Here is a 27,966-nt window from a genome sequence, read left to right on the forward strand (position 1 = left end):
ATCCTGGGTGCACTGGGAGAAAGAAAACAGGTTTCAGGCATTAGAGGCCCCTTTCATCTTGCAGACAGACTCAGGGTGTGGGTCTGTCCTTCAGTGAAGAATGAGGTGCTGGATGCAGCAGGCCATGGCTGGGAGGGAAAGGAGAATTATTGATTCTTCCTACCTCTTCTTGGAGAAATGGAAGATTTGGGATGTCTTTGTTTAGCTCCTGCTCTCGTACCCATTTGCATGGAGCTTTTTTATTTCAAGAGATCACAGGGAGAAACTTGGCCAGCCTGAGGGATGAAAGCTTTCTTGTGAGTGCTCTGTTGTAACAGTTGTGTCTTGGAGCAAAGTTTTCTGCTGCTTAAATATTGATATCATGTTCAGTGAGATTAATGTGTCTTCACAGTGCCTATTCCCTGAAATGTGTGGCACACATGAAATGCATCCTGGCGAGGTTCGCCCACCAAGCATTTATCAGGGTTTTTTGGTAAGAGTGAGGGAGCTGAGTGGTGCCTTCTGTGTTTTCAGTAACACAGCTCTTGCACTCCTGTGCCAGAAGGTGTTCCTGCCAGGCTGTCTGCAGGATGGGGCTGGAAACATCCTCCAGATGCATTTTGCCTGGGAAGAATCTTGTTCCCTCCCACAGCTGCTGCAATGTGTGCAGCACTGCTGATTGCTGCATTTGTTAAGCTGTGCTTTTGCTTTCCCCAAAGGAGAACATACTTCATTTGAGCAGAATGTGCACCCAAGGCACCAAAGGATGTTTGCAGAGATCTTTGACACCACTTTGAATGTGTTCTCAGTCTTTCCTTCTCTCTCCCCTTCTCTTTATTTGACAGAAATGCTTAGAGCTAAAAACCAGCCTGATGGCCCAGCAGAAAGGGACTCAGTCATCACTGGAACGTCTCAAAACCCTCATTAGACTGATACAAAATGAGCAGATGATTCAGGTTACCATGACTACCACCACCACCACCTCCCTGCTATCCATCCCCTGGATCAAACCCTCGGCTGCCTCTGCTGCCGTGCACAAAGCTCTGCAGCCATCACAGGGGAACAACTGACAGCTCTGAGGAACGGGCCACCAGAAACTTTATGCACATGAGCAGAGCAGAGAGGAAACTGGAGCAGAGGACAGAGGAGCAATCTCAGTTTTGATACTTGCAGCCCAGTTTGTAGGTCACTGTGGCAGCACATTCCCACAGAGAGGGTTGTGCTGCACTTTTGTATCTGCCACGACCTTCAGTGCTTATGACGTTTTGTTTTGTTATGTTGGCCTTAATGTACTAATGACTGAGGATGAACTGGAAAAGCATGGCTGATAGAGGAAGCAGGATAGCCTTTTGTGGTGGCAGACAGGCTTTCTGTCCCACGGGGAGAGGAGTTAGTGAGGCATTAGAGAAGTAGTTGGGCTGAAAGCTACGTGTGTGGGGGGCAATCGGTGAGGTGACCAGGAACTGAGCTACTGAGCACTTGACATGGGTGTCAGAGGAGCAAGTTTGGCCCCATTGATTCAGGTGACCTGGATATGGGGTCTTTGTGACCTGAACAGCATCACGGACACTCACAGAGCCTTGGAAACAAAAGATCTTTTTTTTTCCGTATTATTAGACTTGAGAATTGCAGATATTTAAATAAAGAAACTGTATGAAGTTAGCATTTCTAGTAAAATATTGAAGTATTTTCATGCTGATGCATCTGTATATGCGTTCCAAAATATTTAAAAAATACAACTGTAAGACTCCTTTTGCAGGTCCTTTTTACTTATTTTGCTATCAGTGTATTTTTCTCATGGAGTTTTTGTGCAAGGTTTAGCATAACCATAACAGTGGATATCTTTGAGAGTTTGGGTTTCATTTTTTAAAGTGATTATTTTGTGGTTTTTTGTCTTTTTTTTTAATTTTTGATTATTTTTTAAACAAAAAAGCAAATAAATATTCTGGGGTTTGTTTCTTGTCAGTACAGATAATATGCCAAAAAATAACCTTTTTGTACTGCAGTTTTAAAGATATGCAACATGAATTTGATTTTTTTGTTGTTTTGTTTTGTTTGGGGCTTTTGGGGTTTTTTTTTGTTGTTGTGGGTTTTTTTGGTTGCTTTGGTTTTTGTTGGTTGGTTGGTTGGGGTTTTTTGTAGAAATATCTGCTGAAATGGTACAGGGGAAAAAAAAAAACTGCCTCAAGGGGTTGTTTCTCAAACTGGAGACTCAAACACAAGACTTCTGGGGGAAGGACAGGGCATGGAAAATTAAAAATGTTTGGGAGGATTTTGTTTTTGGAAACTTGATTCCTTTTTAACATTTTACTGGATTTAGCACATTTGGGAAGCGTTAAGCATTAGCCTGAGAAAATGCCAGTGCACCTGCCTGTTTCTAGCTGTCTTCCTGGTTCTGCAAGTGCTGCCTGGCCCCAGAGCCCCGTGTCCTGCGGCTGCTGGGAAGGGGCTGATGGACACCCTGCTCTTCCCAGCTCACACTCCCTGTGCCATTGGCCCTGTCCCCGTGAGTTCTCCACCAATTAGCACAACAGGTTCTTATGGAAAGCCACCAGAGCAGGACACAAGGCTGGTCTCTCACATCAGCATATCACACGGTGCCGAATAGCCTCTTTTGTTTTTAATTTTAAAAAATGAACACGTGAGGGACTGGCTTTTGCTGTTGCCCAGAAAGCACGTGGTCCCTTCAACCATTTTCACAACTCCGGGAGAAACTGTGCAGTACTATACAAATCTATTTTAATACACAACTCTCGATTGAACAAGATTTTTATATTCTTTTATTGATGAATAGAGTGAACTAAGTAAAACACAGTTCTTATACATTGGTTAATGTATGCAATTATGCATTCTGAGTGGCTTGCAATGTAGATGTTTTCAGGTTTCATAATTTTCTTTTCCTTCTCAGACAAATGAAAAATAAAGGAAAAATGTAGAAGGTTGAATATGTGAAGAATTTCTGAAAAACTGTCTTCAACTGTTAAAAGTAGTTATTTTGAAAAGGGGGCTGTCCAGTGGATAGTGTGCATAGAAAAAAAAGAAGTGTTTGTCCTAAATATGCCAATGTAGTTTTACTTCTTTATGATGCATTAAACTTGACTGACAATTTCCTGGCATTGTTGTGGTGGTCTCTGCTGCCCAGGGCCTGTTAGGGGTCTCCTCCCTGGCCAGACTCTCCTGGGGTGGGAAGGAGGAAAGAAATTTCTCCACCACTGCATTCCATTTTCAAACTTAAGCCCTGCAAGAATGAGCACAACACTTTCTGCTTGCTTTCTATCAGGAAGGTGGCCTCTTCCTGAGGCCACTGTGTCTCCCAGGCAGAGGCATCCTGTCCTGTCCCTTGCTTACCTTCCCACCTCTTGGAATAATTGCCAGTCCACCAGACCCCTGGGCTTTCCTTTCACACCTGCACTCTCAGGTGCTCTTCAAATGTGTGGTGGCCCTATTTTGTAAAGTCATTATAAATCACTTTATAAAAAAGAAACAGGGAGAGAGGGCCCTAACAGGGGCTGGCTGGTTTCTGGCTGGTGGAAGGGATGGAACTTCTTCCCAATAAAATTAATCAAATTAAAGCAGAAGAATGTCACAGCTGCATAAAGCCTGCCACAGTGGCCAGAGCTTATGCAGAGCAGAAACAGGGTTGGGGTTTTCTTGTCAGGGGTAGGGAAAAGGGTATTTTTTTTTTTTTTTTTTTTTTTTTGTCTGGGAGTGTGTTGCCTTGTCTTCACCTCCTGGCAGTATTAGCATTTCATTTCAGGCTGCAATAGGCAAGGGAACTCAGCACTGCTTCCCCTACAGCTCAGCTGCCCTCTCCTCCCTCCCAGCCCCTGCTACATGGAAGGCAGGCTGATTTTTCCTAGAATTGCTTCCAGTATTAGAGGACACCTCTCCCCCATGCCAGAGAACTCTGCAAATCACGTTGTCCTCATCATCACCAGTCTGCCACCACCCTCACCTTTAAACTCAGTGCTGTGCTAACAGACAGGAGCCATTTACAGTGCTCTGCATGCTGCCTTGATAATTAATGCAGTTGAAAGAGAGTGCAGCCTTTAATCTTTGATAGTATTTTAAATTGAGGTTTTGGTGCAGATCTGCAGGAGCTACGGTAGCCTTGCTGTGGAACGGGCATTGTCTTTGAAAAGAATCAGGAGCTGCAGGGTTCCCAGGCTCCCCTCCCAAGTGAAAGTTATTTTCACAGCTATGCCAGACTTCACAGCTTCAGGGCCCTTTATTTTACTGTGACAGACTGTTTTCTGTGCACAGGACTTTTTCACATGCCATGAGTTATCTTGCAGAGGATCTGCTCTGCAAATAGCCATTTGAATGAAGTGTGTTTTCTCCAAGGCTGTCACTTTTCTATTTGCACCTCTTCAAAGGTAATTTCACCTGTTCTTCCTCCTCACTGTCTCTTGTCCCTCAGAAATGAGAGGAAAAGGAACACTTCTCTCTGTTGGGAAGTAACACAGAGCAATGCCAGAATTGCATTTTTTGTGTCAGGATCTCAGATGTCTCGAGGTTTCATACTCTCTAGCAAAAGAAGCCACCAGGACTTAAACACTCAGAAGTCAGGAAGCAAAGTCAAGACCACTCAATTTTTTTTTTTTTTGGTATTTAGTTTACAATCAGAGCAGCAATTTTGCAGGATGTTGCAAGCTGATTTCACAATGACATCAGCCCAGCAAGCAGCTCCTCTCATGGCAGACTTCTGTGTAAGGATGGCAACACAAACTTCAGCAGCCTGATCAGGAGTTCATTCCACATGCCAAGCTGTTTTCTAGTAGTTTGATGGTCTATTAGGATCACTTAAACTTTAAGAAGAATGCATTTTAAACTGACACATGCTTTTTGTTCTGTGTTCTGCATGTCATCTGTAGCTGGAAAGAAAGTCATTACACTGAAATGAGTGGCAATAGGCACATCAGATAAAACTTTTACTCACCTTAATCAGGTTTGTCCAACTGCAGCCTATTTTGCTTAGAAAATGAAAGCTGGCTTCTGAGATCAATCACTAGCGACTGATGATGCAAACAGAAAATGCCACATTCCCTTGCTGTAAGCCACTTTAAAGTTCACCATAGTGAAGATCATTAAAGCAAGAATTGGGATTTTTTTTTCCTCCCTTAAAAAAGTAAACAAAACCTAAATTGTCATACAGGAAAAAATACTACAAAGCGTTCACAAGCTTGCTATAAAATACATTCTAGCCAGGGAGAAGGAAAAAAAAAACCACTGCCCTTTGAAGTTCTTTGCATTTGCTCTGGCAAATTGCAGATGATTCTTTGCTGCTTAAATGCAGCAGAAATACTGCACTCCAACCTTTGATTGAGCAATTACCACGGACATTTTAATTCACTTCTGCATTTCATCTTTGGGCTTTAAAGGCTGCAATAAATCCCCTTTCCCCTCAATATTCCTGCTGGAAGCACAGCTGACTGGCAGCCCAGTTGCTGTTGACACTCTTCCAGTTGCTGAGGTGGAAACTTTGATCATCCCAGCGCTGGGGCTGTGCTGGTTCCATGTGGGAACAGCCCCATTTCCCTGCTGGTGTGGCCCTGTCCCTGCTGTGTTTGTGGTTACCCTGCCAGGCACGAGTGCTGCTGTGATGGCAGCTCAGCCAGAGGCTGCTGTGGCTCACTCCTTGCTCTCTGGAACTCTGCAGGCTTTGCTTGCCTCCCTCTCAGGGAGACAGAAGGGAAATCTAAGCAAAGCACAGGGTCCCAAGCCAGAACCATGGCCAAGGCCCTGAAAATCAGAGTGACATGAGAGTCATTATTTTCCATTGGAGGAGGACTGAAATAATAATTTAATGGATGACTCCAATATCTCTTTAAATAGTACATTCTCTTTTCCCTCTCATTTTTCAAACTGGGATGCTTTGCTGCAGTGGCAGAAGGGAGAACAAGAGACACAGGCTCAGGAAGTGACTTTCTGTCCCTGCTACAGGTGAGTAAAAGCTCCAGGACTGGAGTGACAAGTGCCTGCAACAAGCCTTCCTCCTTCTGCAGCCAAGCATGGCAACTTTCAGGTACCAAAGGAGTTGGGAGATCTTCACAAGCTCTCCCCAACATGAGAGTCCTGCTGCCAGTGTGCTCCATGCTGTTGAAAATCCAGGGCTGTGGTTTAAGTTGTAATTGCTGCAAAAGAAAGGATGCATCCTTCACCCTGATGGGCTTTCACATCCCTTCACACGAGACCTTCCCAGCTGTCTTCATCTGCATCTTGGGCCCCTCTGCTTTGCCAAGGAAATGTTGTCTTAGCTAGAACTCCAAGGAGAATTAAAAAGGGGTGGCATTAGAAATAAATTCACAAAGCAGTGAATTGAGAAAAATTAAATTCTGGTGTGGATATTATGTTATGGTTTAAAGTGCACTTGCATAACTAAAGAGGTTTCTAGTGGTTTGAAACTGCATCATAAAAAATTATGTGCTGAACCATTGACTATGTGTTTCGTTCTTCTTATCTTCCTCCATTACATCACAACTGAAGAAAATAAACAAAAAAATTAAACCAGATCCCAAATTCCACCCACATAGATGGGTAGGTGTTACTTCATCTAGGGGCTCATGCATCTGACCTTGCTGAGCTCTGGGAGGTTTCAGGCTGATGGAAATGCCTGATCCCAAGGACTTTTCACAAAATAAATTTTTCCTTTTTATTTTTTTAAATTTTTTTTTTAATCCTCCCATTTGGCGCATGGTCTCCTGGCAGCTGGAGACTGTGCTGGTTCCTTTTGCCCCAGCTGCCCTTCCCCTCTCCCTCTGCTGAGGGGCTCCAGGAGCCTCACCCAGCCAGTGTTGCCTGGAGGAGAGAGACACAGCCAGCCAAGTGAAGGCTGTGCAAATTCATCTGGGCTGAGATTTGATTTCACACCAGCCACGGGGTGAACCAGGCTTGGCAGAGAGTGGCTGTAAAGCTGCTGGTTGGCAACAGCTGGACGTGAGCCCAGGTGGGCAAGGAGCCAAGGACACCTGGGCTGGATCAGGAATATTGTGTCCAGTAGGACCAGAGCAGTGACCATCCCCTGTGCTGGGCACTGCTGGGGCCATGCCTTGAGTGCAGGGCCCAGTTGTGACACTGAAGGGCTGGAGCACGTCCACAGGAAGAATCAGTGGAAGGGAAGGGTCTGGAACACAGGAGCAGCTCAGGGATCTGGAGGGTTTCAGCCTGGAAAAAAAACAAGAGGCTCAGGGGGAACCTTCTTGCTCTCTACAATTCCCAGACAGGAGAGTGCAGCTAGGTGGGGACCAGGCTTTGCTCCCAGGAAACAAGTGACACCATCTCTGAAATTGTTTAAAAGATTTGTAAATCTGGCACTTGAGGACATGGCACTTTGGACTTGGCGTGTCCACATCAGTCATTGGACTCAGCCTTAAAGGTGTTTTCCAATCTAAATGATCCTGGAACTCTATCATCACTTCTGCTGTGCCCTGGATGTTTGGGGCTGCCCTGGTGCTGCCTCACACGGGGCTGCCCAGTGTGCTGGGGCCAGGGGGCACTTGCTTTGCAGAATTGTTGCTCTGGGTGTGTCTATCACCCACTCCATTTAATTGGGTCAGGCTGGAGCCAGGCTCTGAGTCCTGGCAGTGCCATTGGCTTGCCAGGTGTCTCCCTGTGCTGGAATAGTAAACTAGAAATCACAGCCTAATGAAGAACTGAAAGACACATGTAAAGGACTCAAACACCAACTAATGATGAAACAAAAAACAGATCAAAGCTTTTAATTTCACTTCAAGTACTTTACTCTCACTCTCAGAAATTCCTGTCAAAGACAGGCAGATGTCACTGCCTCCAGGGGTCTCAACTCAGAGCTTCCTGATTTGAATTTACTCCACAAATTTGCCTTCCACACCACAGACCAGCGAGGTAATAGTAGCAGCAGGGTTTGCTGTGGCAAAACCACACACTGAAATGTAATAGCACTGCAGAGCTGAGTGCTTTGCATTTAGGCACTGCACAATTGTAAATGCAAATAAATCCCTGCAAAAATGCCACCAAGCTTCTGCATACTGGTAAGATGAATTACTTTTAGGTAACACAAATTTATTTCCAAGGCAAAATACTAGCACAGACCTTCCATTTTGGGCTCTGTATTAGTCAGGAGAGAGTTTACAAAGTTTATAAATAAATTGTGCTCCCAGTCACACCAAGCCATGGGGTGGGCACAACTCTTGTGGAGCTCAGCCTGTGTGACTCTCCCTTCCTTGTGTGGTTTTCTTTATCACCTCTCTGGTCATCAAACTGCTTTCAGTCAAAAGGTCACTTAATGAGTGACACATGTAATTAGTTAATTGTAAATAGCATTGCAAGGGCCAGCTGGGAGCAGGGCCTGGTCCACAGGGGGAACCATCAAAGCTGGAAGGAGCCAGGGATGCAGCCTAGGTTTTTGCTCCTGCGTTTTGGAAGGTGAGCTTGCACAGGGATCCTGTGGGTCTCAGGGATAATTCCTCGGTTGCCAGCAGAGGTCAGAGGAGTTGTTTTCTGCAGCAATGCTGACAGAGCCACACGGTGCCAGCCCAAAAGGGTTGGTGACTCTTGGCTTTTAAAATGAGGACTGGTGGCAAATTTTTAGTTTAGAAAATTTTGCAACTGAAATTTGCTTATGACATTACTAAATTAGTGGCTTTGTGTTTGTTTTAATGGATCTAGAATGTTAGAACGAGTAAATTCTTTGAGTTTTTCAGGTTGATCTGGTTGGTATGCTGCTTGCATTGTGCATAGAATTAGCTATGAATAAACTTTGTAACTTACATTCTGGGATATAGTTAATAATCAGTAGTCCATACTTGACGCAGAGTCATAATACCTTCTTAGTAATTGTAACAGAATTGGCTCATAGAGACTTATTAATTTTGGTTTTAGCAAATGTAAACAATAATAACAAATATTGTTCTATGAATTCTAGGAATTATTTAGCAAACAGTGGTGTATATTTATAACCCTTGTGTGAGACCTTCATTAGAACTCTGATAGACTTGGTTAACTTATTTACATTGTAGTAGTCAGTTTTACTCTTAGCACATGTTATTAATTTATTGTGTAGAGTGTGAGAACCTTGGTAGAGCATCAGAAGGCAGGGTGGCTGAGGCTTGGCTGAGCTAGGTGGAGGAGGAAATTGGTTGATATTGGAACACTGCTTTTGTTGATAATGCCTCGGCTGGGGCTCTTCAGTTTTTTGGTGTGCCTCTTCACTTGCCCACACTGCTGCCTTCCCCTGGGCTTGGTGAGAGGGTGACCCACTCTCAGCCCCAAGTGGTGGTTGTGTCATGCTGCCAGCACCATTTTTTGGGCAGGTTTGTTTGCTGTTCTTCCCACAGCATAACACTCCTGCATGCTTTTTCCTTCTGCTGTTTCCTTGCTTTTCCCACGCTCTGGAAAACTCAAGATTGATGTTTGGAGATGTAGAATTCCCTCCCTTTCCCTGGCAATAATTGCAATACCACGTGCAGAAAGGTGATGCCATGTCAGAAGTGCCTGGATGGGAAGCAGTGATGCTTGTTTCCCTGGCTCTGGAGCACTGCAGAGGCTGCCAGAGCCAGAGCTGGGCCCTTGGTGAGCCCAGAATTCTGTGGCTCAGAGGGACACAGGCAGCTTTCTAGAAGAACTCCATGATTTCTGGAAGAATTGCAACAAATCTAGCTTTTTAAGAAAGGACTTGTAATTTTTGTTGAGGTGTCATGTTCTAGCAGAAATAATTTTTCAATCAGATAATTTTTAGGTTTTTTTCATTTGCCAACTATTCTAGAGAGGAACAGCCAGAATAATAGGTCTGTGGTCCTATTGTGTACAATTTCCACAGCTTCCTTAGCAGTAAAGACACCAGTTAGGAAGAAATATGAGAACTCATGTACCAAATCAAAAGACTTTTCCCTCAGAGTGACAATTCTGGGTGACAGTTCTTAGATGCTGATTAACCCACTGTGGAAAAGGGCATTTTTTCCTGGTTCTATTTGAGTTCCCTTACTAGTCTGCAGCCCAGCTCCCTGTACAAATCACAAACCCTCAGGGCAGCCTGTTCTCAAGCTAGACTGAAAAGAGCATTTGTAGCACCTCCCTGCAATCCTACACCGCTCTCAGATGATGCTGGAGGACACTGGAATTACAACATTCCATACACTGAAATGGCTTTCCAGGGTGTGCATGGATAAAGACAAAGATGAAACTCTTCAGATTGTGCAGGTGAGTTTTACTCCACCAGGAAAGGCACAACACCTTTCACACCCCAGCCATGTGTCCTGACTATTGGATCCACACACATTTCACAGCCATACCTTTGCCTTCGATGGGGAGTTCCTGCTCAAAACAGGGCATGTTTGCTTCTGCCTTCTCTTTGTAATTGAAAACCTCTTAGAAATGAGCAGGGGAAGTGCAGGAACACTACAGACCGGTAGAGGTTTGGCTGAACCTGAGTTTCTCACATCAAAAACTCCAGGAGCTGGCAGTAACTCTCCCTCAGCTTCTTCCCCCATGATCCAACACCCCCCTGGCCTCTAGAAAAGTGAGAGTGCTGGCAAACCTGCATTTTCCACAGTTTGGAATGTAAACTAGTCAGGAAATGAAAGGAGGGATGTGTGATTGTACCATCATTCCCATGAGAAGTTCAACTTGCTACCTCAGTATACATTGATCATGCAAATAAAATATCAGAACTTTTCTGTTATTAGTCTCCTCATGGGTGGATGAATACATTAAAGTTTATAAGGCTCAGTGATGAATGCTGCTCAAGAATTGCAGCACACCCAGACAGATCATCTAAACCCATGTAAGTGATATTCATTTATGGAAGATTTTTAGTTAGAACTGCAAAGGGCTCCCTTGGTTAATGACATTTTTCAATCTTCTTATGCTTCTTCATAGATTCAGGATAGAAAAGTATTCCCTTTCCTTTTTGGTGCTTGTTGCTAGAGGTGTCCTGATAATCAGACTAATCTTGGGCCCAATCTTCAATTCCTAGCAGCTCAGGAAACTGAAATGCCCAGGCAATTTATTCTCTATATATCGTCAACTAGGTAACACTTGATTTCTCATTTATGACTGCATTTTATTGTTTTCAGCTGAAATCCAGCATGTGTGTTTTCAACAGATTATCTCCACAATCACTTTCTTTTTGCTATGGAAATGATCTGAAAATTGTTCTTTGATACGAGAGAAGAGTTCACAAGGCCACACTGTACAAAAGCTTGAATGGTGCAATTATCATTTGTAAAGAGAAACTGTTATCAAAGTAACTGCAGGGGACACCTCCAGGACTCCTCTTAGAGTCAGGAAATTTGAAACATAGATTTCTCTAACATGAATTTCACTCCAAAGCCTTCTGAATAATTCATGGGAGCTGATTTAATGCCATAGTTAAGCCTGGCACTGAGGACAGGGATCGGGGTGGGGGTTCTGCCACAGATGGAGGATTTCCCCAGTTCCTCTAGGGCTGGGGACAGAGCTGGGGTCTCATCACTGGGGATTTGTACCCTGGGGTCTTTAGTTTGGGAGAGTCCGTTCCCTGAGATCAGCAGCCTTTAGGGAAAGGCTGGGGTAGAGGGGAGTCCCTGTTTGTGCCCAGGCTGCCTGCTGGGGAGCAGGAAGGCAAAGGGAGCAGGAGCCCCCATCTCTGTCCCCAGCAGAGCTCATGGCCATCACAACCTGAGCTTCTGGTTTTCCTGAGCAGCATCAAGTGGCTGAGAGAACAGGTGTTATCTGTTCTTTGAAGAAAAAGGTACCTGGACATGAGAGCACCATTTTGTTCTTCAGTCATTAATTGCTAGGAAATGGTAGTTTACAGAGCAGTAAGGGGAAGAGCTGGTGTTTATCATGTGAGCAATCCTGAAAGAGGGAGTCTGGCTTTAACTCTCATCTCATCTGCACAGGCACATCAGCTGAGGGGACACTTGCAGCTTGTAAAAGTAAAGGGGTCAGAGACAATGGTGTTCTGACACTGCAGCTGGCAAATTCCTGTTGTCTCCCACCCTAGGATGAGTGGGAGAACTAAATCTATCCCTCCCTACCCCGGGGATGTTTTGAGTACAGCTAATTTCCATGAACTCAGGATTTCAACCCACAGGGCTCTGGTTTGTTATGGTGCTACAGCTGTCCAGGACTCCCATTCCCATTATGCAGCACAGCCTGCAGACCAAATGCCTTTTGGTGTTGGCTGGATTTTTAAAAAAGGATGTGAGGAAATAGAAAACAACCCTTTTATGGGACTTACCAGTATTTAATCCCAAAGAATTTTTCTAATGCCAGCTGCCCCTTTGTTTTTTTTTTCACAGACAGTGAAACTAACATGTATATATTTTGACCAAACGGTGGTAAAATACTGTGGTTTTGTTAATTCTCAGAGGCCAAATTCCTCCCCTACCAAAACAGGGTGCTGATGTACAGAACAAAGATGCTGAGCATAAGTATGTTTGAGTGTCAATACAACTCAAACATATCTATGCTCAGCATAAATAAGTGAGAACCTCCTGAGGGCCAGGAGGTTCTCACACAGATGTAAAGCTGATGAGTTGCAATACAAAACTATGATAGTTGTGTCCTTGGCAATGTCATTTTGCGGAAAAGTCCTGAATTCTTGTGTAATAGGCCAGGTTTTATATTTAAATGGCAGCCATAGGTGGTTATTATAACTTACAGATATTCCAGAGCCAGATGTTGTCCTTATGACACTTGAGGAACAGGAGAAAACGTGCAGCTGTGCCATCAGAAGTTGGTCCTTACCCAGCTTGTTCTAAAGCCTCTATTTTTCAAATGTTAATCACTGCCTCATGCTATAGATGACACCTACTGGGCAAAGGAAGGCCTGGCACACCCAGCATTCCACAGGCTCCTGAATATTTGGTTGTTTCCTGAGACAGGAACAAATCCTCTTCATCCTCTGTGACAAGATTTTGTTGCATTCCTCACACAGGCTGGCAATTTCCAGCTGAGGAAGGAAAGAAGCACAAGTCCTCAACTCACTAAAACTTGTGGGATAAAAAGTGCTTGTGTTTGATGGTTTTTGATACCACATGCTTTCATCCCAGCACACCCATGGATTCATTGGGTGGCTGGTCACAAGTGGTTTCCCCTGGGCTTGGGATTGAGGAATCAACAAAGATTAATGTCATTGTTGATGAGGAGATGAAGTGCACACCCATTGTGTTCAGAGAAGGCACTAAATGGGGCAGGAATGTGGATCTGTTGCAGGGCAGGAAGGCTCTGCACAGAGATGGGCTGAGGCCACTGGTCTGAGCTTCTACAAGACCCAGTGCTGGGTCCTGCCCTTGGGTCAGACCAACCCCCTGCAGCTGCAGGCTGGGGCAGAAGGGCTGGAAAACTGGGAAAAGGGTGGGCTGGTGACAGCAGCGGGATGTGAGCCCAGGTGGGCAAGAGACCAGTGGCACCTGGGCTCTCCCAGCAGCAGGGCAGTGACTGTCCCCTGTGCTGGCACTGCTGGGGCCACACCTGAGTGCCAAGGGCAGTCCTGGCCCTCATGGCAAGAAAGATGTGGAGTGGCTGGAGCATGTCCAGGGAAGAGAATGGTCCTGGGGCAGGGTCTGGAGCACCAGGAGCAGTTGAGGGAGCTTGGGGGGCTCTGTGGTGTTTGCAAGGGTCAGGATGAGGGAAGGGATTAATCTGACTCCATGTTCTCAGAAGGCTGACTTATTATATTATATTAAAAGAAAATATATACTAGAACTATACTAAACTATATAGAAAGGCTTGAAAAGAATGAATAATAAAAACTTGTGACTTCTCAGAGCCTCAACACAGCTGGCTTTGATTGGTCATTAAGTTAAAACAATTCACATGGAACCAATGAAAGAATCACCTACCACAATCCAAAGCAGCAAAACAGGAGAAGTAAATCAGATAATTATTATTTACATTTTTCTCTGGGGCTTCTCAGCTTCCCAGGAGAAGAAAATATCACGGTGACAGGGCTGAGTCTGGAGAAAAGGAGGCTCAGAGGGGCCCTTCTCAGTCTCCACAGCTCCCTGACAGGAGGGTGCAGCCGGGGTGCAAGTCAGGCTCTTCTGCCATGTCTCAAGCAAAAGGATTAGAAGTAATGGCCTCAAGTTGTGGCAGTTTGAAAAGAATTTTTCACTGAAAGAGTGGTCAGACTCTTGAATAAGTTGCCCAGGGAGATGGTGGAGTCACCATCTCTGAATTCCAGAGATGTCTGGAATGTTCCAGAGGTGTCTGAATGTGGCACTTGAGACATGGTTTAGGGGTGATTATGGTGATGCTGGGCTGATGGTGGGACTTGATCCTGAAAGTCTCTTCCAGCCTTGATAATTCTGTGATTCATGAATACCACAGGAGTGAAGCAGGCACCACACAACCTAATGAACTTAAACTGCAAAATAGAGAGGGTAGAAACAGCCAATTACTACTGCATTTTCAAAATATAGCAACATCGCCATCTCTTTGGTTTCTCAGTTAAAATGCTGAAAGGAACTCTGCAAAACACTTTCAAAAGCAAATTACTAGATATTAAAACACCCCCACAAACTGAGTGAAATTTAAGTTTCCACCACCCACTGTCAGCTACTTTGCAGATGTGCCAACTGCTTGTGTCTGCTCTGAGGCTGAGTCATCTGATCCTTCCCAACAAACCCCATCATCTCCAGCCACCTCCAGGCATTACTGAAGGTAATTCCACTTTTCAGTTGTGGTTGAGACTTTTCAACAAGTGGTTGAGACAAAGCAATAATTCAGAGCAATTTATTACAGCTTGCATTTGGTTTTAAATTGGCTCCTTTGGTTACAGATCTGAAGCACAGCCCATGGGCCCCAAACCTAGTCCATTTTCTAGTTGGTCCAGGTTTGACAATTTGAATTCAGCAAGGTTTTGCAGTGGTTCTTCCAGGAAAGTCCATCCTACCCCCACGTCAGGCATGATTGCAGGGACAGAACTCAGCAGCAGGTAGGGAAAATGTAAGCCTCTACATTTTCTATTCTCTAGTTTCTTTAGCTTTAAACTGTCATGGAAAAATACAATTATCATTTTCTACTAAACGATTTTTGGCTTCAGAACTGGGTACCTGTGGACCTCAGAGTGCTTTGCCAAGTCATCTTCTTTGCAAGGAGATGTCTTTGAGCTGTTTAAGTTTGCCTGTGCATTGATAGATACACTCCACTGCAGGGAATGTCCAACATGAGCACTTGTGCACTCTCATCTCTCCTGCAATCCTGAGCAAGCACAGACATGTCCACAGGCATTATTCAGGGACCAGCTCATGAAAACAGCTCTTTGTTTTCCCTCTTGCTCCTGGTTGCTCATTTCTGCCATGGGCCCTCAGTCCACTCCAGCTTCAAGACCCTACAAATCCTTCTCTAGCAGCTGGCTGGACTGTGAAGTAGAGATGGGCTGGCTGATTTTCACCACTGGGCTCATTACTGGCAAAATCATTACTAATCTAAAGTTAAAGAACTTGGACCTATTTTTGGAATTCAACTCTGTTACTTCTGTACAAGTTGTGCTGTCTTGCTGTACCGCTCTTGGACCAGAAGGAAGCAAGGTGGTTGAGACTGCAGAGAAAATAGGGATTTTTTTTCCCTTCTTTCACAAGCCTGTATCAAACTTGAAGTGTTCAAAACCTGTATCTAGTGATTACAATTCATCCCACTTCATAAAATTGCTACAAGTACCTCTTGCACCACTCAAGACTTCATTCATGGAAGAATTAAATTGCCTTTTATATGTAAGGCAGAAGGTTGATGCCTGCAGGTAAAAACTAGGATTAGTGTTGAAGTATAAATTGTGGAAGCTTGTGCAGCACACCAATATGTAATTAATAGAAATTTCTAGCTCTGAGAAATTTCATGTTCCCTCGACCTTTCCAAATGCAAATATACCCTGAGACATTAAAGAAGAAAACCTATGGATCAGCAAAAATTGCAGATGTGAGCACTAGCATCACTTGATGCTGTGCTTGACATAATAAGGCCTACTCAAAAAGAATGCTGCATTCTGTTGCCCAATTACAGAAAATACTGTGTGGTACTTTTGCACACCTCATTAACACATCAAGTGCTCAGCTCTTAAGAAGTGCATTAAGATGATGTATCTATTACTGGAACAAAGTCACTTGGATGATTCACAGCATTGAGGAGAGATATCAGTTGCTAAAATAATAGTAAATGACATGAGGATTTCCTTAATAGCTTTAGAGTTCAGCTAGGCAACAGCAAATGAACACGTGGGTATTATAGCAATAGGACGGAAGACATGTGATGTAATTTATCCTGAAACATAAAAAAAATCCTTGCAGAATCCTTTCATTCTAAGTTTCTCATTTAACACTAGTAATGAATGGCTATTTTAAACAGGAAAATGCTATTTTAAAGATTTAATATGAAATATTTTTTGATGTTTGTTCTAAAACTTATTAATATTGTACAATTTTATTCTAAAACTTATTAATATTATATAATTTTCTAAAACAACACTAATTTATCTGGTGTTTTAGTTGCCCAAGATTTATACTTCAGGGAAAACAGGTGACTTTTTTCTACACAGGAAAGGTCTTGATTTGCATCTCCTTATCTCTCCATGCACTGAATTGAGACATGTTTTATTCTTTGGTTTTATTCTTGCTGAGACACAGTCCTGCTCAAAATGCTATTTTGGTAATCCACTAACTGAAAACCACCCCCACACTTTTGCCACTCTGCAGAAAATTCTTTTGTCTTGGTTTGGAGAAAGAGCTGATGATGCCAATCCTGTCTAAGCTAAAGGAAACCATTTTTGTTGATGCTTTTTCTGCAACTGTTGCATTTCTCTTTCTCTCCCTGAGAGTTCTGCACAGGGATATGTGCACATGTACAAAATTGCAGCATGTTAGGTGTTCTTAAAACACAGAATTAAATGCATGAAGCTTTATTGTGATAAACTGTGGTGACATTTTTCCTACAGCTAAACTATCAGTTCCCATAAAACACACTAGTCTGTGTCCCAATAAGTATTTTTGTCAGCCTTCTGCACCTTAAACAATGCAGGAAGTGTAGCAATCTTGGGTAAAAGAAATCTTGCTTGCAGTTTGCATGACCAAAGGTCATGAAATTTTTATAAACTTCTTTATATTTATAAACTTTTAATATAAGTTTATAAACTTTTAATACGTTTATTGTATTTACTATATTTATACATTTACAATATTTATAAGTTTGTAAACTTATAGTCTTTTATGCTTATATACTTATACATACTATATATATATGCTTATAGATACTTTTATACTTAACCTTATAATCTTTTTATAAAGTTCAAGGTTTTATTAATTTTTAAGTCTGTCACTCAGCTAATTTATTTTGCAGCTCCCATCAATAACACTTAAAAAAAATTCAAATGAGACAGTAAAAAGTTTCACTATCACTTCAGACTGCTGAAAAGCAGAAATACTGCATTTCTGGGGTTTCAGGTTAAGAAATGTAAAAGATACATCACACACACATACACACACACTTCCAGAAGACAGAATGAGAATTTTCAGATCCTCCCAGGACAGCTGTCTGTGACCATCCCCTTCAGAGCTGCCCTGTGCACTGTGCTCACCACGAAGGTACCTTTGCTCTGGTCCAGCTTGGCTCTCAAGCTGCAGATCTTTTAAACCTGGGATATCACCACAGCATCAGTAAAATACAGCAGACATCACACTGCATGCACACAAGAAAGTCCAAGGAGTAATTCTTTCAAACTCCACTTTTCAAAATATTTTGTCAAAACTGAAAATACAGGTAAACAACAATTATATGGGATGAATGTTTTACAGGCACTTTGCCAAGCAAAACCTTCCAGTTTATTTAAGCCCTCAGATTATTTTCAGACTTGTTCTCATTTTTTACTCTCTCACAAAGTAAAAATACCACATACAGAAAGTCAGGACAAGATTAATTCAGTAAAAATTAAATTTATACATTTATTTTCCAAATTTCCCCTATTCTTTCCAGTTCTGAGTGACAATCCTTAATCCTTCAATTTCCACCACCTTCCTGTGAACACACCTATTCTTCAGAATGCCCTGAGATGTTGTGTGAACACGTGAATCCTTGATGTGGGAAATGCAGGCTTGGGAGCCCTCTGGGTTCCCTGATAGCTTGGCTATAGCCTGGATGGAAAAATCTCATATTCTGTAAGCAGGTACTGACTCCCAGATGTTCTGGTATCTCAGGTGGTCCAGCCCCATGCATTAAAGGGCATTATAAACTCCCTGACAGAGGCTACATAATTAAAGTTTTATAATTCATAGCTTTAGATCCTTGATTCCCCAGGATGCTATCTTATGGGGATAGTTGCACTGAAAAAAAACAAACCAAATAAAAAAACACTAAAAAAACCCAAACAAAAACCAAACAAAACCAAACAAATGTATATATACATATATATATATATACACACTCACTGGTGATTTCAAGGATAGATCACAACAGTCAGATGTTAGCAATGGCTGAGGGAGTTCCCTAAGGAAAGTCTTCAGGATAACATCAGGAAATGGATATCATGATAATCATCAAAATTAACAGACTTGCCTAAAAGGAGAAGAAGGAAAATGAGTGTTCAATGATATGTTTTACTTTTTCTTCAAACTACTCCTTGAAAACTGTTTCACACAACATTTTGAACAGAAAATCTCTTGGCCTGTGCTGCTGGTAACTCCTGATATTTTATTTTTTCATTTTTCATTTGCATAGAGTTTTTTAAATTTTCCTAAAAGAGGTTCTCCCCATAAAGGCAATTCATGAAATTACTTCACAGGCAAGTCAGTGATATTCAAAATTACTCCACTACGTTTCATAAATTATTAGGTAAAATTATATTTCTTTGCCATAACCATTATCAAGATGACACAGGGACTCTGTAACTACAGTAAAGTGCATAGACTCAATACTTTTTTACCTTTTTTTTTTAATATATCTTTTTTTACTCAAACCTCATTAGCTGTTACAGATTTTATTACAACTCTGGTGTGACATCCAGACATGCCTTGCTACTCAGTAAGCATTAAGTGCCTATTGCTATCTCTCAGGTTTCTCTACTAGTACTCTTATTATTTTATGTTAGAAATGGCCTTGATTAATTAACTGTAAGAAATTGCATTTCTGCTTCACCAACAAAACCAGGATGAAGAAAGCACTCACAGTGCCACTGGCAGTGGTGTGATGACAGCTTACCCTGCCTGTAGAGTTTCTGCACATCTTTGATAGTCTGGATGCTGGCTGACCTCCTGAAGAGGCTCTCTACTAGTAGTCCTGGAAAATAATTTAAAAATTAAACAACTATAAAACAGATTTTAAAAGAAAACTGTTTTAAGGTATTTTGGTGCAGATCATTGCTCCTTCCACCTCTCTGGAAGCCTTTGGGGCTCAACACTGCCTGTCCATGGTATTTTGGAATGTCTGATTCTATTCCTGAGGCAGTTCTGAATTATTTATCATTAATCTTCTGAAAGGTGTCTATCTCACATTGTGGACTAACTGAAATCTGACTTCATTTAGAGAAGAAAAATGTTGGAAAAGGATCTCGTTGGACCTCAGTTTTCAAGGTAAATTATTTATCTCAATGTTTACACAAAATAGGATGGGGCCAAGAACTGCTGCTTTTCTTGAGGCTTGTGGTACTTCTCACTTTTTGAGTTTGGTAAAACTCTCATTCACCTCTCCCTTTCCTTCTTTCCAGTTTGTGCTGTTCCTCACACCCAGCCCATAATGTCATTTCACCCACATGTTTTCTGAATTGGAAATTCCTACTAGAAGCAGAGTAATCTAAAATATTAGCCTGTGCTGGTCTGACAAAACATAACATTGCAGTTTTGAGAAGGTTGGCAGACTACCCACAGCCTTGGAGGCACCACAGGATGTTTCTATATATAAGTGAGGAAGACTAGATGGACTTTTTAATGCAGGTAAGTAGCCAGACTGAAACATTTGAGTATTTCAGCTAAAGTACATGTGGGTTTGTTTGCATGATCAAGAATCTTTACTTTGTTCTAGAATAAATGAGTCATACATTAATGAAGGATACTCAGTCATTCTTGCAAATTCACCCAGGTTGCAGATGTATTTCATACATGAAAAATCAGTAAATAATAACAGAATTCCTTAATGAACCCATCACCTAGTATTTGTCACATGAATTTAGGTCAGTATACTAAAAGAACTGATAACATACCAATGAAGTACATTTTCGTGGACAAGTTTCAGGGACTTTTGCCAAGGACCCCAAGCTCTGCTTGAAAGCACTCCACTGACCAGGTTTAGAGGTTTGGCTGGAGTTCAGCTCAATACAGCTCCCAGTTCCTTCCTAAGAATACATGCCCTTGCCTCTTGAATTGAATATTAAAATTTTAGCCCATGCAGTCAGTTCTGGAAGGAGTATGACATTTCAAACTATCATATCTAAGCTTCTTAACATGTGTGGTCACTAAAGGAACAAAGTATGATATATTTGACCCCTGGCTTTATTCTCCATCAGGTTTTCTTTCAATTAAATAAATTTATAGCAAATAGCATCACTGTAGTAAAACTGTTCCTTTAGATTTATAGTGCAGCCTGTCTAAAAACAGTTTGGGAAGAAGCAGCTGGGAATTGCTAGCTCATCAAGGCACTGTCCTCAGCAATTGTTTCCCAAGAATTTGCAGAATTTTATGCTGGTTGTCACTGACTAGAGGTGTTCTACACAACTCTTTCAGAAAACAGATACCCCTAAACACTTCCAATTTGCTTTTCAGGAATTGGGTTAATAATTAATGCTTTTATCTGATGCGAATCTCGCTGTAAGGGCTGCAGTGTAATAAATATCAATTATTAACAGGTTTATACATTTATTGGCTAAGCTTTCAAGTGTCTTATTAAAGACATTTGTTTGTAGCACAGATAACAGCTGTACTTGTCTGGCTCTGCATCCCATCAATGCTGCTGTAATGGCACATAACATTAAGCTCTTGTTGGTTATGGTTTTGGAGAGGGAAAAGCAACTTTTATCTTCATCTGCAAAAAGCTGGGATACAGCAATATCTGTGCTTCTTCCAGAATTCTTTTATCAGGCCAGGTGAAATTGAATCAATACACAGCAATTTGTTTGATCACAGCTGCAACAAGCCAGCTGCCAAAGTAAATATATCCAGTGCTTTTTACATTTGTGGGCAACCCAGCCAAATGACAGGACACATAATTAAGTGTAGTTAGTACAATTCTTAGGGAAAAAGAAAAAGCCATATTCTTCTACAGTAAATGAACTGTAACAGCAAGAGTCACTTTTTTTTTTTCCTTTCTGTGAGTATAAGATGCTGAGACCATAAATAAGAAATTAGAGCAAATCTTAAATCAATCTATGGCTCTAAACTCAGTCTCTTAAACAGAAATATGAGTCAACAGCAATTATGCTCTTGATGGGGGAAAACAATGAGCCAGGGTACACTGATGAACTGGGCTAAACATGAACTGAAAAGGATATTTTGCTTTAGAAGTTTGTAAATCTATTAATTGCCCTTAGTGCTCTCTGTGTTTAAGTTGGTCAGGTGAAAGCTGCCTAAATCCATTATTTAAGAGATGGCATTTCCCTTGTCACACAACAGGAACAGCATTAGCATATGACCCCAACAAGGGTCTCATAACAAGCAATGGGAAGTGTCTCAGTTTGAGACAGAGGAAAGTTAGCAGAAAAAATCCTGAAAGGGGCATCTCCTGTGAAAAAGTAGGATTTGGCAAGCCCTTCACCCACCACTATTACAGGAATTTCTTGGTGGAAAGTGGAAAAAACCTGTTTATTCAACAAGCAGACTGCACACAGGCATATCCTCCCTTTTCCTTGCATTCTGTGCAGTGAATACAGAGCAATGAGAGGGATGGCTGCAGCCCATAAAGGTGATTTGCACTGCAAGAAAGTGCACAGCAAGAGCAGAGGGCAGAGGAAGAGCCAGCCCTATTGAAGAGCTGAGCAGCAGCAGAATCCAAAGTGTATTTGTGTCCTTGCAGTGTAGAACTGCACACTCTATATGTATGAATGAATAGTCTCAGTTTACACTTGGAATCTCTGCAAATAATTTATTTGTAAGGCCTGATGTGTTGGTGTAGGAATGTGCCCCCTGTTCACAGAGTGACAAAACTACCCTTTGTCCCCCTAAAAAGGAAAGAAGCCCATAAGTTTTTCTCATGGATTAGGTGAAAAACCACCTCATAGTACCAAGAGACTTCACCTCAGACTTAAAGATAGCTAATTGGACAGAAGCCAAAAAGTCCCACCTAGACAATTTAGTAGAAAAAGAAGAGAACAAAGAAACTAATCACTTTTGTGAAGTGTTTTACCAGGAGCAAGACCTCTTGCACCTGGCTCTGTTTTTCTGTTTGTTCTTTTGCCTTTTATTAAACTTTTTTGTTTCCAACACTGCAGCAGAAACCATCCTGCTTATTGTTCTGCCTCCAAAGGTAGCTGAGCTATCTTGGGTGTGTTATGGGCCTCCGAGAGCTTATTAGACCTGGCTCAAGGAGGATAATGTAAGATGTTGGTTTTGCATGGCTTGGTTTTAGGTGGAGAGGGAAGAAAACAGCCACTGACGTGATTTTTCTGTGAGAAGCTTCCTCCATGCCTGGCAAAGCCAATCCCTGGATGGCTCTGAGAACAGACCCACTGCTAAGCCAATTAGAGAAGTTGGTAAGGCCTCTGTGATTAAATATTTAAGAAGGAGATCGAAACTGTGTGTGGGTTCTTCTGAGGGGTGGGGAGGCCCCACAGCCGGGGCCATCCCAGCACCGCGAGCGGCCACCACGGCCACGCGGCACCGCCACTGTCACCATGATATTTTATGAAAAATCCTTTGCTAGGATTTTTCTCCTATTCTAGCTGAGAAGCCTCAGAAAAGAAATGTAAACAATTAACTATCTGATGGCTGTGGAATGTGGTCTGGACATTATTTATCAACAGGTGCACCTTTGATTGGTTCATGTGAGTTGTTCCTACTTAATAACCAATCAAAGATGCAGCTGGGTCGGACTCAGAGTCACAAGCTTTTGTTACTCATTCCTCTCCTGTCCTTTCTAGCTTCTGAAGGATCTTTTTCTCTCTATTCTTTTAGTATAGCATTTTAATATAATATAATATCATAATATCATAAATAAGCCTACTGAAACATGGAGGCAAGATTCTCATCTCTTCCCTTGTCCTGGGACCCTTGAACACAACCATACCAGCATGGCCAGTGGTGTACTTGACCTGCCTGGCAATCTTGGTCAGAAAGAACTATCCTGCTATACAGACAGATAAATGTAAATGTCAGATAAATGTAAACTGAGTCCAAGAAGGGGAGCTTTGGCTCCTTTGTACAGACTGGGAGGAGCTGCTGCAAATACTGAAATGCTGTTTCAGGTATCTGAAACTGAGGCACAAAATCTAAATGCCAAAGAAGAAGACCATGACCCCAAGCAATCTGTCAGAGGGACTGGAATCAGTAAGGTGAAAAAGGTTGAGAGAACTTCAGGGTCTGAGAGCTTCCTGAGCTGGACACACTACTGCAGGTGCCTTGTCTGAATAGCAGCACAGCTCCTGCACCAGAGCTGCTCAAGAAATGAGAGTCTGAGTAGTGCAGAATGGATGCAAGGGATGCCACAGGGCCGCTGATATTTCAAGAAATGCTCGCTCTGCTGATGAAGCAGGATTTTGCAGAAGCTTCCGTGGTCTAACTCAGAGTTTCCAAAACTGATTTCAAGTACACAGATGTGAAAATGTAGCAATGGAAGAAAGAGTGGAACTACTGCACCTTGGGTGAAAAGCAAATCCCACTTCCTGCTAACGCTGCAAGGCTGAAAACTCTGCCAAAATCTAATTAAACAGGGCAATGACAGTAAATTTTTGTCGCTTCTAGAAGATAAACTGAAGCTTTCACTGTGCTTATGGTCACGTCTGGAGTGAAAAAAAATGCTGCCAGTCACCCCTCTAGGGCTGTCAGCAACCCACAAGGTCAGCATTTGCTGGAGATGGCAAATGGAGATATTCCAGATTTAGAGGAAGAGTTAAAATCACAGCAGACAGCAGGTACAACAGATACCTACACACCTGCAATCAAGTACAAAAAAATGCATGTCTGTCACCTACTACTTAACAGCATGACAGGTACTTGGCTTTCAAGCATCAGCTGGCTGAGAATGTCAAAAAATGCTGACAAAGGAATGTCTCTTTAGAAATCTGGTATGTGGAAATTTCTTTATGATAGGGAATATAACAGCTCTGAGAAAACCTGGGATTAGCTGGAAAATAATAACATTAACAGAGCCCTGGACTCTCCTTCCTGAGGGCACAGGAGGATTGAGAGCTGGGGAAAAAATTAGGTAGTTCAGCTGAGAAGAGCTTGAACTGGGCTATGTATGGGTGGGCAGCACTACTCTGCCACTGATTTCTGAAGATTCAGAAAGTAGGACAAGAAGTCTCATCACATCAGAGCCCATCCCTTCCAAGCTGTACTGATACTGCACTGAATAGATGAAATTTTAGCCAAAGGTGGACAAGGTTTGGAGAAAACTCAAGGATGGTTACTGCTTTCAGAATGGCAAACATTTCATCTGGGAGAAATTCTGCACTGATGAAGATGAGCCAAGCCTGGAGTTTTTTTAACCATAACCATCATGACTATTTTTTCTCTCTACTGCATATTTGGTGTTGCTGCTTCAGAAAACTGTGAGTGTCTGAGCTGACTCAGCAACTGTTGTGGGAGAAGAGTACAAAATTGGTGAGCAGTGATGAGACAAAACACCCAGAAAGAACAAAAGCAAAACATAGAGATTTTATGTCAGATCAATGCAGGAATAACTAGTTATTGGTCACTAACACAACATAATGATGGCCATAAACCTTCTGTTTCTTTAAAATCTTTAAATGGGCCCAAGAAAGTACCAGGCAAAAGTTTAACTTAATTAGCATTTCAGTGGCTGTATTCTCATCCAATTTCTAGGCAATAACAGATGTAAGAGGTAGTAATGCTAGTGCCTCACTCATTCTCATCATAGCTCTCTTGACTCCTGTGATTAGTAAGGAAGAGATATTTGCTTATTAAGGATTATTAGGCATATGGAAGGGTGATTGTTTCATAACAATTTAAAACACAAAAAAAATATATCTGGCTTTCATCTGCAGATGGGGCATGCACTGATACACTACACAAGCTCTAATTATCCTCTTACAATTATAATTACAGGAATGCCACTTACTTGTGTTCAACATTCTTGGTAGTGAACTATTTACATTCCCCTGTATTCAATAATAATATTTGGTACAAGCCACCTCTGCAAAGTTTTCATAATCAGCACCACTCTGGAAGCAGCACATCCAAAGGCCTTTATGGGTCTGAGTGGAAATCCTGAATTTGGACCATGAGGTATTCAAAAAGGTCTATTAGGAACTCTTCAGCCACTGCAGAACTCTTCACCTTTGACAGCAGAACTGACCCCACTTGGCCTTTCCTGCTGCAGGTATTTTGGGGTTAATCAGCATAATGACATGATAATGGCCAGAATAAATATTCATGACCTGACTTGTAAGACCAAGTCCCACCACCATGTTCCCCATTATCACAGACCTCTGAGAGCTAAACTAAAGGCTGTGAATACTCCACAAAAAAAAAAAAGTCATGAGAAAAGCTTCTGCCACCAGGGCCAAGCTCATGACATAGCCCTCAGAGAAGCAGCACAGCCATGCAGTGACAGTGCAGCCCCATTAATAAACTAGTCTTGCTAATAAACCACACCAGGAAGGGAGTTCTAGGAAGTTCTAGTTCTCTTTGCACACCAAGCAAAGTTGAAATGCCCAGTGAAATGATATCTCCCAGTAAGGCACTGAAGAAGAACAGGGGGTGGGAGATGAGGTCAGTGTTGAGGCCAATGTTCCAGATGCCAGAGAGGAAAAGCCTGCAGCAAATCAAGGTAAGGGGGGAAAAAATGCCCATTAATTTTAGCTTTTCTAAAAGGGGAGCTCTAACATATCCTTGTGTGTCAAAGGATTTTATTTAATGTATTTAAACCCTAAACACTCAGAGCAGCTTTTATTAAAATTAGTCAAAAGCCTAACTCACTTAAATGGGAGCATCATCAAGACTTTAATGCGTTTGGAAGCTGTTACATCTTTATTATTGACAATTTAAGCTCATGGAACCCATTCTCAGCCTCTCTAAAGTTGCACTGATTGCATTTTCTTTCTTACAGCTGCTCACTCCAGAGGAACCAAATAGCAACCCAGCAGCTTTTTAAAAATGTTCTCTAATTATTATTGTTAGCCATAAATGTGTTTCCACTTTCAGAGTATAAATAGCAAACTGATTATTTACAGCACTTGCTCCTGTTGAGAACTAGTATATCTATCAGAGAGGTAAAACAAATAACTAGGCTATAATTTGCAATAATAAACCCTACACATCACTTTCTTTTTTCTAGGGAAAAAAAAAAGGCACAGTTGTACAGTTTCTGCACTTCTACCATTTTCTATAGGATTCTAGTTTCCCTTGAAGGAAAAAAAAGTATTTTAAAATAAAATAGGCTATTCCCTGACAGTCACATGTAAAGGATTGCTCTGTTTGTGCAGCACTTGTGTGAGCTGAGCTGTGTATTTTCAGAGCCTTTCACATTGTGGAACACAACTTTCACTTTACTGGACCTGAAGTGAGATAAAATGCTTGGGACATGACTTCAGTTAATGTAAATCAGACCAGCTCAAAGATCAATGAAATGACACCTCTGTCCTCTCTTTCTGGATCCTGCCAAGCAATCCATGATTCTCCTGCCCTGTCCAGGATGGTGGGATGAGCTGCTGTGCCTTGTGATGGACAACACAAACTGTCACTGGGGATTAGGCAGAGCTACAGGAAATTTCAAACATGATATTTTCTTACTCTTTCTGCTCAAGTGATGAACAGAACAGAGCATTTCTGCAATGCTCAGTACAGCGTCTGGAAATGATGCACGGATCTCAGTTGTATCGCAGCAATGTCAGATTCCAGAGAGATCTGTTCTGGTAAACACAGTGCCAGGGAGAAGAACTTCTCCCTGCAGGACACATGATCAATTACAGCAGCACGTCACACAGCCAGTGACTCATTTCTAGACAGCAGACAGTCACCCACACAAGGCCTTCACACATACTACTGAAATGTCATTAGGTATTCTTGGCTGATAATATTTCTCTTTGCTTTTCCTCTCCCTTTCATTTTCTCCCTGCTGAGGCACATGGAGGTTTGATTTAGAATGCATTCCTCCTCCCTGGTCATCCATACACAGCATGGACAAGCAGAAAGATTATGAGCAAAAGGAAAGTACTCTGAAATGTTTATGATGACAATTTAACAAGCAAAACCTGCCCAGTTGTGGCAATTTTGAATGTTTTCTCTGTCCCCTTTCCCCCATCCATGGCATTTGATAGAAAAAGAAAACATTTCCTGTCTTCTCACAAAAGATATTTAATCTTAAATTTAAAAACTAATCAAATAGAACAATGTCAATAGCTAGTCAAGGTCACCTCTGTGTGCTGCTTTTGATATTTAACTCAGCTGTGACCTTCCTTGATGAGAGAAGCAATCAGGTGCAGCAATAAGGGTTTACCAGAGCTTGCTGAACATACAGCACAGGACAATGATGCTGCTTGGCCCATAGAGTCAATTATTAATTGTTCTTATCCTATCTGATCTACAAAAGCAGAGGGTTCCCTGAACTTTTCCTTGCCTTTTTAAATATAAAATTTTTACTAATGGCTTGTTGAAGAAAAATCCTATTTTTCACCCTGACATGCAGAGCAAACTAAAGTAGATAGATTCTGAATAGCTAATTCCTCCTGCTCCACATTTTTTGTGTGAAGAAAAAGCAGGGAACTAGTCTTGCTGTAGCAACACAATGATGAACATTGTTTGAAATGTCTGGGTTTATGAAAGCAGGAGCTACTGGTGAGTAACAGAAAGTCATTTCCATAGTCTGAAAGTCTCTGGGCACTACAAGCTGGGACTTAGTGCCAAGGAGGAATCCTTCTGTGCCTGCCCTGCTTCA

At 42.1% G+C, this 27,966-nt stretch overlaps 1 protein-coding gene and 1 long non-coding RNA gene across 12 annotated transcripts in view; both read left to right on the forward strand.

The window, feature by feature from the left end:
- Positions 1-3,095, forward strand: part of PHF21B (PHD finger protein 21B) — a 152,531-nt gene extending 149,436 nt beyond the window's left edge. For all 11 annotated transcript variants that reach the window (XM_064421175.1, XM_064421179.1, XM_064421184.1 and 8 more), the window contains one exon: positions 825-3,095. In XM_064421175.1, the coding sequence (XP_064277245.1) occupies positions 825-1,049 (225 nt within the window). In that variant the 3' untranslated portion in view covers positions 1,050-3,095. The remainder of the gene's footprint in view (positions 1-824) is intronic.
- A 5,196-nt stretch (positions 3,096-8,291) lies between these two features.
- LOC135301039 (uncharacterized) lies at positions 8,292-27,858 on the forward strand. Its single transcript, XR_010362795.1, has 4 exons — positions 8,292-8,382; positions 19,404-19,496; positions 22,480-22,603; positions 23,315-27,858. It is a non-coding gene; the product is annotated as an uncharacterized LOC135301039 (long non-coding RNA).
- Positions 27,859-27,966: the final 108 nt, after the last annotated feature.

Source organism: Passer domesticus, chromosome 5, assembly GCF_036417665.1.
Source record: "Passer domesticus isolate bPasDom1 chromosome 5, bPasDom1.hap1, whole genome shotgun sequence".
NCBI classification, from domain to species: domain Eukaryota; kingdom Metazoa; phylum Chordata; class Aves; order Passeriformes; family Passeridae; genus Passer; species Passer domesticus.